The sequence below is a fragment of the Poeciliopsis prolifica genome, unplaced genomic scaffold, assembly GCF_027474105.1.
Source record: "Poeciliopsis prolifica strain line A6 unplaced genomic scaffold, Auburn_PproV2 SCAFFOLD015, whole genome shotgun sequence".
Classification (NCBI taxonomy): Eukaryota; Metazoa; Chordata; class Actinopteri; order Cyprinodontiformes; family Poeciliidae; genus Poeciliopsis; species Poeciliopsis prolifica.
Genome location: NW_026562390.1, coordinates 3226102 through 3237942, shown reverse-complemented (window position 1 = coordinate 3237942; position 11841 = coordinate 3226102). Strand labels below are relative to the sequence as shown.

Below are 11841 nucleotides of genomic sequence, written 5' to 3'. Positions count from 1 at the left end.
AACCTTTACACATGCTGGCTTGTTTTGTGAGTGTGAATGCGTGTGAACTGATAACTGTATGGACAGCTGACATCCAAGGACCCACACATGACGTGTATATAAAGGAACTTTTTGAGTGAAAGTCACTTTCCGACTGAAGCCTCTCACTCACAGAATGAATGCCTTTCGGACCGTCTTTCTCTTGGCTGTTGGTCTCTCTGTAGGTGAGTACATCTTCACAGAAGTTGCCCGACTGTAAAAGTATTTATACTCCCTAAAATATTCAGTTTTCTTAAAATACAAAACCTTCATGTATTTTACTGGGTTCCTATGCGATAGCTAAACATAATGCACTTGCATTTAGTGTAATTGCTACATTTCATTGTTGCTGTTCCTTTTTCAACTACAGATGCAAGTTTTTTTCATATCAAGTTTATTTGACCTGTGTCACCAAGTTTCCAGTGATGATATGTCAAAATATAAAACAATTTTAAAAATTCTAAATATGTTTAAGTCACTATCATGTCCTTTTATTTTTGTACAGCCCACTCACTGGACTACAAGGCTCTCCATCAGTTCAGGGGCATGATCCTGTGTTTGTTGCCTGACAGCTGGCCTGCTCTGGACTATGCAGACTATGGATGTTACTGTGGATACGGAGGCTCTGGCACACCCGTTGACGATTTGGATAGGTCATTATTGTAATATCTTCAATATTTTTGTTTGTTTTAAAAATTGCAGTGCTTAACAATTAGTTTTGCCATACAGGTGCTGCCAGGTTCATGACCAGTGTTACAGTGACGCCATGCAGCATCCGGAGTGCTGGCCCATCCTGGATAACCCTTATACCGAGATTTACTCCTACACCTGTGACGAAGCTAACAGAAAGCTCTCTTGTACAAGTGAGTTGACTTTTTAAAAATTATTTTTCTAGAGTTGCGAACTTTTACTCTTCGATAATGACATTGTAGCTTTTTTCCCGTCATTTCAACGTGGTAACTTTCACTCAAAACAGAGAAGGCAGGCATGCAAATCTCTCATTGACTTGTACACAGTGGATTTACTCATTCTACTTTTTACTGGCTCAATCCATATACACTTCTCACGTCAAGCTCTGCTCAGAAGTGGACAACTCTGTCATTGCACTATTTTCACCAGTACTACCTGGCTGTCAGAGTTTGAAAACTGACTGGAACAATTTCTTTCTCTTCTCTAGACCAAAACGACGAATGTGAGATGTTCATCTGTGAGTGCGACCGCAAAGCCGCAGAGTGTTTCGCCAGGTCAGAGTGGAACCCCGAACATGAGCACCTGCCAAGTGACCAGTGTCAGTAGAGTCCTGCACAAACTGCTGCGTCAAGCAAAGAATCTGTGCCACATCCATTTACAAACTTCTGTCCTACTTCATCAGGCGTCATTCTAAGTCACATTCTAAATTCTGTAAGGTCCATTAGTCAATGCACCTTACAGCACCATTTACTAATGATATGATTCACATGTGGCCTTCTAAGCATCCATCTTTTCTCCACCTGGATGTTTCTGGTTGGACTTGCTGCTATGTCTCACCCTATATGTCATCATCATGTTTACCATTCATTTGAGTGTGATGGTAATTGCAATTTTTGGTGCAGTTTACAGTCAGCAGAGGGCACTGTTTCTCATTTATCCCATTAGTGTGTCAGATGAGAGAAAAGCATTGACTTGCTCAAAAACAGTTGTTCTTCTCACTTTATGTAACATATTTAGAAATAATAAATGACTTTTTTTTTCCCAGAGGAAAATAAATATTTTTTTCAATACCTAAATCCTCAAATTTTTCACTTTTAAGTGGTCTATAAATTGTTAGAATGACCTTAGTAATTTTTTTTTTTGCCAAAACTGATTTTGGCAACAGAAAAATCACTTTTGGCAAAAAATAGCTTTAGCCATTACTTTAGGAAAGTGACTAATCTAAACCAATCTTCATGTAACTATCCTGGTGCTTTCCAATGATTATGTCATGCTGGCAGTTTAGTTACAAAATATTTGCAATAATATTAAATTCCTATTGCATAATTGAAAACAGCTTGGTCTTTATCTTTGAAAATGACAACAAACTTTAGAAGTTTCATTCATTTTAATTAGGCTGTCAATATCTGAATCATAAACAAGATGGTTATACAACCGCAACTGAAATGAAGATTCACATAGACTTTGGTCACCATCCAGCCTGTTTGGCAAACAGGCAAAAATTACCTCATTCCTGGTTATGTTCTCAGCCTGGCAATGTGTCATCTACTTTAACAACTCACCGCTCGCTTGTTGTGATTCGTTGCTGAGCCTGCAGCCCACTGACTCACTCTTTAGCCCATTTTTCAGACAATGCTCAGCAGCCGGTAGCTGACTTCTGGCCATGGTCCAGCTGAGGCTGCTGCTGGCTGAAAGATAAAATGAGAGGAGTGACACACTGACAAAAAGTGATACTAGACTATTGAAAGTTTCTCAAGTTACACCCTTTGTATATATTTTGCTGTTATGGTAACTAAAAGTGCCAGTACTGCTGATAGGTATCAGTTTTTCCGTACAACAACCAAACTGATTTATGAAAAATTCATGAAAAATTCTAACCAGTTTGTTTTGTTTTGTTTTTTTAACAAATATGAAACATATTGCATGTACATATTTTGTTATAAAGACTCCATGAGTTTACAAAATTTTCTGTTGATTATCTCCCAGTTCACAGTGTATGGGTGCATGCTGGCAAATATGGATGACACTGCATACAAATATACTGCTGGGATATCTTCGTAACCAATTTGTCTTCCTAATTATTGCACTTTATTGATTATTTTTATTTTATTTTTTCACATTTAGACCACAAATGTTTGGGTGACAGACCAACACAGGGTTTTGTGAAATTGTGAAGCAGAAGGAAAATGATATATAGTTTTTAAACAATTTACAAATGAGAATCCAACTAGATTTGGCATTTCTTTAGCTCTATTTACTCTGATACCCTAAATAAAATACATTGACACAAGTTTCCCTACACAGTCAAGTATAAACTAGAGTCTACTTTTGTGTACATTATTCTAGACTGCATGCAAAGTATCATAGTGTGGCAGAAAACAAACAAACAAACAAAAACTCCTTTACACACCATCCTCATTGTGGGTCCTGACTATAGACTTTTTCAGCAAGGAGGGGGAAATTACAATCCAGGAATTAAAGCAATTAGCACAACACTTGAGACTGCAGTTGAAATTGATATCACAGGACAACAAATTCTAACAAGTTTAGAAACTTTGAACAAGAACATCCAGCACAGATATTCAAGAGCCAGTAAGATAATTTTCTTGCTCCAATATAGTTGATTCCAGTGGTTGAACTTCCTCCTCAGCATGTTACCTAACTCTCCACAGGCCTGCTAAGGAACAATTTTTTTTGAGTAGGTGTCTTGATCAAGGTCTTGTTTTTCAGTATCTTTTCATCCAATCTACTTGTGTATTACTGTTTCAGTTCCAAGTATTAAAAATCTAATTCTATTTTCTATTTCCAAGATGTTATGGCTGATAATATTGCCTCAACTCCAGTTTAGTGCATCCATTTAAATTGCATCATGCTGAATGAGAAGCACATGCTTATCATATTTGACTACTCCCTCACAATTTACATTGAAACACTTTTTACTTTCCTCTAATTAGCTTTTCCTCTGACTCTACATTTCCTCAGTCCTTGACATGTATAGTTGGCTTTCTGTTATAAAAGGATTTAATGATCTACACTCCCTAAAAGTTAGAGTTTCAGCAGAGCAGTGTTTGCACAACGCCACACAACCACAAAATAAAAAATAGCTTTGTATGTGAATCGATATGCTTAATTTAGACACATTTTATGACTGGTGTAGTTTCTGTTTGGTTATGTTAGTAATTTTTCTTTGTTTTGTAACACTCTTAATTGTTGTTATATAACACCCAGAGGCCTTGGTTAGAACCTGTCAGCACCGACACCTTTTGCTTATACCTAAACAAGATTCCATATAAATTCCCAGATTAAAATCAACATCAACTTCTCACGTACACTTCTGGTCTTACAGCTGTACCTATGTCAGATTAGATATTTTAATTTCACTCTACTGTGATGTTTGAGCACATGAATTCAATTAGCAATACCACATGCTACTAAACAGACCTAATTGAGCTCATAGATATAAAAGATCAAGCTTGTTCCAGCTTGATAGATACAAATAAAATGTGAGAGTGCATGTATGTTTCAATGCTTCACAACTCGTTGCAGTGAATATCTTTGTAGCCAGACGCCTACACTGGATGCAATCTCATGTTTTACTCTCAAAGGCAAGAGGTACTAATTCCCATTTTGCATCTGCACAAGATTTACTCTTTACTGTACACCACAACAAAAATTCAGAGGACTATTTTCTGATATTTTTGAAATATTTTTGATGTGCAGTTGTAGGGAGCATAATTGAAAAATCACTGATGTGAGTAAAATGTAATGAGTCTACCAAATAAATCAGCTTGCACCAAAATCTGCAATTAATCATGGTTATCTACAAAAATCGTGGTGATTAATCACCAGTTTAAATTGCTTGACAGCAATACAGTAAACACTCCAGAGTGCTTGTGTTCACTGATGCTGGCTAATGTTCCTGGATTTGTTGCTTGGGGGTTCCCTTGGGACAGTGCAGAAGGTTTCTCTTCCTTATCTGTTTTTGTTTTCAGTTTGCGTGTAAGAGTTTGTAATAGCAATGTTTTCTGATTCTTAAATGGGCTTTAACTTATTTCTTGAATTAATTTGTTTAAAAAAAAAAAGATAACTTCTGAGGACACTCCCTTTCATAACACCCAGCAACCTATATCCAACCTGTTCTATTTGGATTTGTTTTGAAATACACATTTTATGAAACCTTAATGTTAAATGAAACCAACTGCATGGGAATGGCTACAGGAATGCATTTCACACATTCTCCTTTGGCAATAAAGTATTAGGGTTGGGTTAGGTAGGGTGCAAGTGGAATGCCATACAATAAACCTTGATCTTTTTCTCCTTTTGTCTCATTTGTATCCACAAAATTCTATGTATTTTATTAGACTCGTATGTTAAAGATAACTCAAATAAGTACCTCATCGTGGAATGTTAATGAAAATAATGTGATTTTTAAAATTCTTTACTTGCTTTTATGTTCTGAGAGGTCTGGAAGGTTGATGCAACAACAGCAGATCTTTAATGTATTATGGTGCTAAGCAGTTCAGTGAATAAACTGGTGTTCTTAGTCTATAATAGTCTATTTTCTGATATACAGGGAGTCAGAGGAAGAAATTTAGAACTGAGGTGATGTGCTTCATCTTCCTGGTTTTAGTGAGAATGCAAGCTGCAGCGTTCTGGATCAGCTGCACCTGCTGTCTAACTTCTGGCCTAAACGTTTGGCCAGAAGTCTTACCAACTGCACAGTGGCATGGTTGGTAGCACTGTTGCCTTACAGCAAGATTTGTCTTTGGGTTTCAGTCCTGGCCTGGAGTCTTTCTGTATGGAGGTTTCATGCTCTCCCTGTGCATGTGAGGGTTCTCTCTGGGTACTCTGGCTTCCTCCCACTGTCCAAAAACGTGACTGACAGGTTAATTGGTTTCTCTAAATTGTCCTTAGGTGTGAGGATTGTCCTCACCTAGAGGTGATAAATGATGGTGTGGGAATGCATGTTTTTCTATAGTAACAGTGAAGCTGGTCAGAGTTGATGGGAAGGTGGCGTAAGCTTAGCAGAGCAATTGCAGAAGAAAAACTGAGATGTTATAAAAGATTATGGAAAAGATGTTCACACTCTCTGTTACATATGAGCTGTAGCTATTTTGCATGAGAATAGGCACTTTATTTAGATGTGCAAAGCTGAGAGAAACATACCAACAGCCTTGCTGCTGTATTTGAAGTATTGTCTCAGTTGTGCTGAATAAAAAAGACATGCCTCCCTTTTCAAATGTTTATTAGGAAAAAATAGAAAGACAATACATCATTTCTTTGAAATGACAAAATGTGAAAAGGATCAGATAATTGTAAGCAGATCTAATACAACATTCCAGTTGAGACCACAAGCTTGAAAACATTCACTTAGGTTGAAACAGGACAGCGATAGCCTGAAGGAATTGAAAGTCAAGAAAAAAAAAAGTGTTACCTGGGTGGAAATGAAACTGAAGAAACAAGAACTTTCTCACTGCAGTTGCTAAGATGCTTTGTAATGACTCCACCCTTTCTCGAAAACACAAGTCCATACAAAAGGAAAGTACATACCGTCTCAAATTTGTCAAACCAGTTATCTATAGAACAAGATGTAACAATTCCAAGAATGTTGAAGCCAAGGGAGCGTCTGGGACATACTCTTCAAACTAAACTGTTTTTCCAGAAGATTATTTTTGCTTCGTTGACCCGTTTCTGTCTGGCATGCCTTAGTCCACAAATGGATACACAGCAAGAATCTGACCCAATGTAGGTAGCATACACTAATTTCTTTACTGTATTTGTTAATAAGATTGTACACACACATTCATTTTCAGTTGAAAAAAAATAAAATAATAATTTAATAATACATTAGTCACATTACAGCAGGGTATTCTCTGTGCAGAGTAATATTTGTGCTAACATACCACTATATTGGATGTTTCATGCCAGCCAACACAGTGGTTTGCAGTGTGCAGACCTAAAACCACTGGTTAGCAGATGGCTGTGGAGGTAAGTCAGATTCTCACACTTTTGGAAATAAGAAAACTGTGGATAAACAGGTAGCTGGTAATTTGAAAGAGAGGGGTAAAACTGCTTTGTATAGTCTTTGCCTGGACATGATTCAACTTTTTCCCTCAGTACTTTGTAATTCTGTCCCATGTTGTCATCCCAGTGAAGCACAGAGCTGAGCCCTGGGCTGGATGTGAAGCAGAACTCAATCTGCTCTATTTTGTCTGTAATTTGGGGCAGGCATGCTTCAAAGAAAAACACATCCACATCAAGGCCATTGACTTGCCTCTGCTCAAGGAATTTACAGGGAATCTCTTTGCTGGTGACCCATGAATCAAAAGTCATTTTCATATTTACGGTGTTTTTTGGGCAACTATGGAAAACACACACTTCACCTATCAAGGTGTTGTCTGAAATGCTGCAGCTCTTCATTTGTACACATTTCTCTTGCAGGCAAGCAATAAATGCGTCAGAGTCCTTTGTAGGCTGAGGGAAACCCAGGCCAAACTTGGGCGTAAGTGATCCATTTCTGTTTGCAGGATTTTGTTGGCCTTCCAAATGGCGTGAACAGGGATTTGTTGCTGGAGCAGGAGGTGGGGATGGGGGATCGGGGGTAAATACATGCTCAACAGTCAGCGCCCGCCCCACCTCATCTGCAAATACCACACGTTTCTTGTGCGTGCTGAAGCTGTACTTGCTGAAACGGCTCCGGTGCATTGTAGGGACATATGACGAGGGTGGAGAGGAGGACAGATATGCAAAGCGAAGGCTGTTTCTTCGTGGATAGTCGTTTGGTGGATAAAATCGCTGCGTTAGTTTCAGAGGAGCCATCATTGTTGGTTGATGAAGAGGCTGGTGCTGACCCAAGTTCATTGACAGTTTGTCTGGTTTTGCCACAGGATGTGGGTGAAGAACTCTGAGAAGGTTAAAAAAAAACATTGTTATAAATATGGAAGTATGATATTCAACATAATCATATTTGTGTGAATGCCACCAAAAATAATCATGATCAGGCATACTACATGACCACATTAATGTCTAATAATGTGCTGATCCCGAAGCTCAAGAGGGCATGGGCAGCACTAGAGCCCCGATGTTGTGCTGTTCCACCAACATGTTAGCAGGAAATTAGCATGGGGGGATTCATGAAGTGAAATTGTAAGTACAGCAATTACTTGACTGGATTAAAATTTGGGGTCCAAGTAAACGCCTCAAGCTCATTATTATCCTCTTTAAAATATTTAGCTGTGCTGCAAGGTGGAATATTTTGCTTTAAGAAAACAGGGGGTATGAACATGTAGGTATTTAGGTAGACTACAAAGTAGCATGCACAGTTATATCAGGACCTACATTTTCCCAGCGAAACTTTACTCAACGCCTCACAACCTCTGCACACTTGCCTTCTTGCCAAAGCGAATTCTTGTGCCATTTATCCCCAGGCAAGACACAAGCACATGCATACACACCCAGATATCAACATAATGCAGGCGGAAATGTGATTGATCACATTTTTCACTTCACATCCATCAACATGCCTTGGCCATGACCCTATCGCAGGTTCACTGCTGTTCTTTCCCTGGGCCCCTTTTGATAGATACAGTGCACTGCAGCCTGGCAGCACACCACAACAGTTACAGTTTGCCAATGTCCTGACCTATTTACCCAGCAGTCGCTATTTGTTTTTAGTAAAACTTGCTCAAAGTCCTACATTTGTCTTCATTAACTGTCAGTCAAAATAGTCACTTTTTTTTATGTACGTCTGTATACCACTATGACAAAATTACTCTCACTTCTGGTGGTCTTAATATTATGCCTGATCTCTGAAATTGAAAATAGTAACTTACCTTAAGCTACTCATTGTCCCACTGCAGATTTACACAATTTTTTTCTGTTCTTAAGGTAGAAGGCTTTGAGCTAAGATGGCTTGATCTGCAACTGAAAAAACAAATAAAGTAAGAACATATTCTATTCATGCAAGGAAAGACAAGCATTTTCCCAACAATGCGATTGCATTTTTTTTAGCATATAATGATATACTCACATACTATAGAGTAACATGTAGTTTCTCAGGTGAGTGAAATAGTACAAATAAAGACAAGAGTGCAGTCAGGCAGTCTCTGTTGTGTCTGGGGCCTGTGTTTTGAGTTTTGGGATTAAAAAGGAGCGTGCTGTGTGACATCACACCTGCCTGAAGCTATAGTTCCACCAATCAACTGCAGATTTTGTGTCCCGCCTTCACAGGGCCGTCTAATGGGCCCTGTGAAGGCAGCCCATTAGTTTATACTGAGAACTTTCCTTTTATGGGATCCTTCTTTGATGACGACATGGTTTTGGGGGGAAAAAAAACGGTTCAAAATATTTTCAACTCAGTTTTCAAACCAAATGGGGGTTCTTTTTGTGTAAAGAACCCAGAGACAGCATGTGTTGTGAATTGGCACTATTTAGATAACCTGATTTGAAATAAGCTGTCAAATTTGACTTTGTATAGGTCTAAAGGTAAACATGCAAGAATGTGTTCAAAGCAAAGCACAACGTGGTCCTGAACTGGTTAGTTGTGACTTTGTAATCATTTTTTTTTTTTTTTCCAACTTGTTTTGCTGTCTCTGCAGTAGAATTTCACTTGGACTTCTAAATCTACAATTATGTTGTAACCTATCATAAAAACAAAAAACAGAAAAATAAGTCAAAAATATTTCTAAGGAAAACCCAGCAGATTGGATCAAATCATGGACTTGCAGCACTCACTGCTTCTGGGCAAGCGTGGAACGTCGATGAACAATTACGAGCATTGTCTGGGTTTCATACTTTGGACAAATTCCTCATCCTGAGCATTTATGTAGCAACAGTAGAGAGAAAAAAAGAAATAGGCCTCCAGAAGAACCTGGTGCCATTCAAGCGACCATCTACCACAATTGAATGGGAATTTCAGAAGACAGAGCAGATACACAAAATGAAGCATATCTGACGTTTACCAGAAGAAAGAGAATGTTCATAAACATTACAAATCTGAAGGAGATGCATTTTAAAAAGTAATTTCTGTAGAGGATTAATTGTGATACCTCCAGTTTGCTTGAAATAGCTACACAGTTGGTTACACATGAAAAGAAAATCATTGCACAGCGTTTTAAAAGAAGTTAGCCCTGTTTAAACTTTAGACATTTAGTTTCATATGATCCTTACTGAACTGAATTGAACCCACTGGAATGCTGTTGGTAACAGACTATTAGGCATCCTCCCCCTCATGCAGGAAACTTATCACAGCTGAACTCAAAGACAGAGCAAATGTGGCAAAAAACTGGGAGAAAACATAAAATTAACTGTTCAAATAACAGCAAGATAAATTGAAGATTAGTGGACAAGGAAATTGTCAGAGTGAAAACACTTGATCAGAACCTAAACCGAGTCAAGAGTGTGTGTATCGCAGATTTCAGGAACAAGGAAGTGCTTTACATAATAAAAGTGCATCCCAATAACGCTTAAGGCTTGATTTAAAGGAACTCCGAGTTATTGGTGTTTTGCAATGTTCAGGAAGTTTGCTCCAGATTTGTGCAGCATTAAAACTGAATACTGCTTCTGCCTGTGTGATTCTGGTTCTGAGGATGCAGAGTAAACTAGAACGAGAAGACTTGAGTTGATAGAATGACCAGCTCTTTTATGTATTCTGGTGCTAAGCTGTTCAGTCATTATTAAACTAACAAACGTATTTTAGTCTATTCTCTGAGCTTCAGGGAACCAGTGAATTTGAGATCTAGGGTGATGTACTCTATCTTCTTGGTTTTAAAGAGAACACAAGCAGCAGGTTTGGAGCAGCTGCACCTGTCTGAGATTTGGAGCGGCCTCCAATCTGCTTCCATCCACGTATGGATTCTATTCACATCAGAGTTCACTTAGACTGAACCAAGACCTAAGCTTTTAGCCACCCCAAGTTTGCCTTTCAGTAGGACAATAACATAAAACAGAGCCAGAGTTGGTTACCTTGGACACACCGACCATAGTCCTTTTGCAAGGTTTGCTGTCGTCATTTTGTAGAGATCACGAAAAACTTGTCCTGAACAGGTTCTTGTTGAGGAAACCAGTTTTGACTTATCAAGCCATTAACTCCACCTAAAGTTTTCTCACATTTTAATCCAGTCCATTTATGTACTGGATTAAATGTGGTGTGCTGACATATTTGCCTTCTGTCAATTGCATCCTCTCTCCTATCAGTTTGTCTAAAAATGCATCATCAAAACCAAGAGTTTGGTATTGATGATGCATCAGCATCATCAAGTGGCATCAGCTTTTTAAGTGATGCCACTTAAAAAGCTCAGCGAAGATACTGCTCCAACAGGTGATCAAAGTTTGTGAAAGTATTCTTGCTCCAGTACTTTTCTTTTAGCATTGTTTAATTGAGTGCAATGTGTTAGAAGAATGCTTTGATCAAGCTTTACTCTTCTTTAGCCTGCAGCATTTCAACTGCAAATGACAATTGCGTGCTCTTTCGCATCCAAAACAGGGTGGATACACACTAACACTGCCAAACCTTTAGCTGAAAGAACTAGATTTGTGTTAAGGTGCAGTCAACCAACCTGTCTCAACCAGCATCTTGATTTTTATTTATTTTTTAGTTGCACTTTGTGATCAGCCAATTTATCCATTAAGTGTATCATTTTACAGGAGGCACTTAAATCCCTGCCGCTCACTTTTCCCAGTACTCTCCTCTATCCGCTTTTGGCGGAAAACCAAGCTACGTGTAAGTTGTAACTGATGCAGCATTTCCTTGTCTCTCATGTTCATAGCGATACCTGAGGCTGGGTTGTACTACTACACAGGTCTTAACAGGTTTTCTACATATTAATATGTATACTTCCTTATGGTGAAATGTGAGGAAGCTTCCAAAAAGTTAACAAATGAAAATGCAAGTTTGTCTGAATGGTAGCAGTGAAATGTCACTTTATGGACATTTTCAAGCATATGTTCTTTGCAGTACTGGTGACAAACTATGAACTGAACCCACTGCCATTTTTCTTCACTAATAAGTTATTCCTGGCCCACTCTCCATGAAGACATGGTTTTTTTGGATTGTAGAGCTAATATCATGTCTACAGCTTGATTTTTTTAGGTCTGACTCTCCATTTTGGGAAGATCAATTGAACAGTGGACATA

At 38.5% G+C, this 11841-nt stretch overlaps 2 protein-coding genes across 3 annotated transcripts; one reads left to right on the top strand and one right to left on the bottom strand.

The window, feature by feature from the left end:
- Positions 1 to 114: 114 nt before the first annotated feature.
- On the top strand, positions 115 to 2041 carry LOC129366704 (phospholipase A2-like). Its single transcript, XM_055040693.1, has 4 exons — positions 115 to 203; positions 524 to 671; positions 748 to 881; positions 1196 to 2041. The coding sequence occupies exons 1-4, from the start codon at positions 155 to 157 to the stop codon at positions 1312 to 1314; spliced, it is 450 nt and encodes a 149-aa protein (XP_054896668.1). The 5' UTR covers positions 115 to 154; the 3' UTR covers positions 1315 to 2041.
- Positions 2042 to 6458: 4417 nt separating this feature from the next.
- On the bottom strand, positions 6459 to 8827 carry ppp1r3c2a (protein phosphatase 1 regulatory subunit 3C2, duplicate a). Of its 2 annotated transcripts, none has more exons than XM_055040026.1 (3): positions 8738 to 8827; positions 8541 to 8631; positions 6459 to 7612 (listed from the first exon to the last, which is right to left on the bottom strand). In XM_055040026.1, exons 2-3 carry the CDS (start codon positions 8552 to 8554, stop codon positions 6628 to 6630), a joined length of 999 nt encoding a protein of 332 aa, XP_054896001.1. In that variant the 5' UTR covers positions 8555 to 8631; positions 8738 to 8827; the 3' UTR covers positions 6459 to 6627. The 2 variants fall into 2 exon arrangements, with proteins under 2 accessions (XP_054896001.1, XP_054896002.1); XM_055040027.1 differs by having other exon boundaries at positions 8742 to 8811.
- Between the last annotated feature and the right edge of the window lie 3014 nt (positions 8828 to 11841).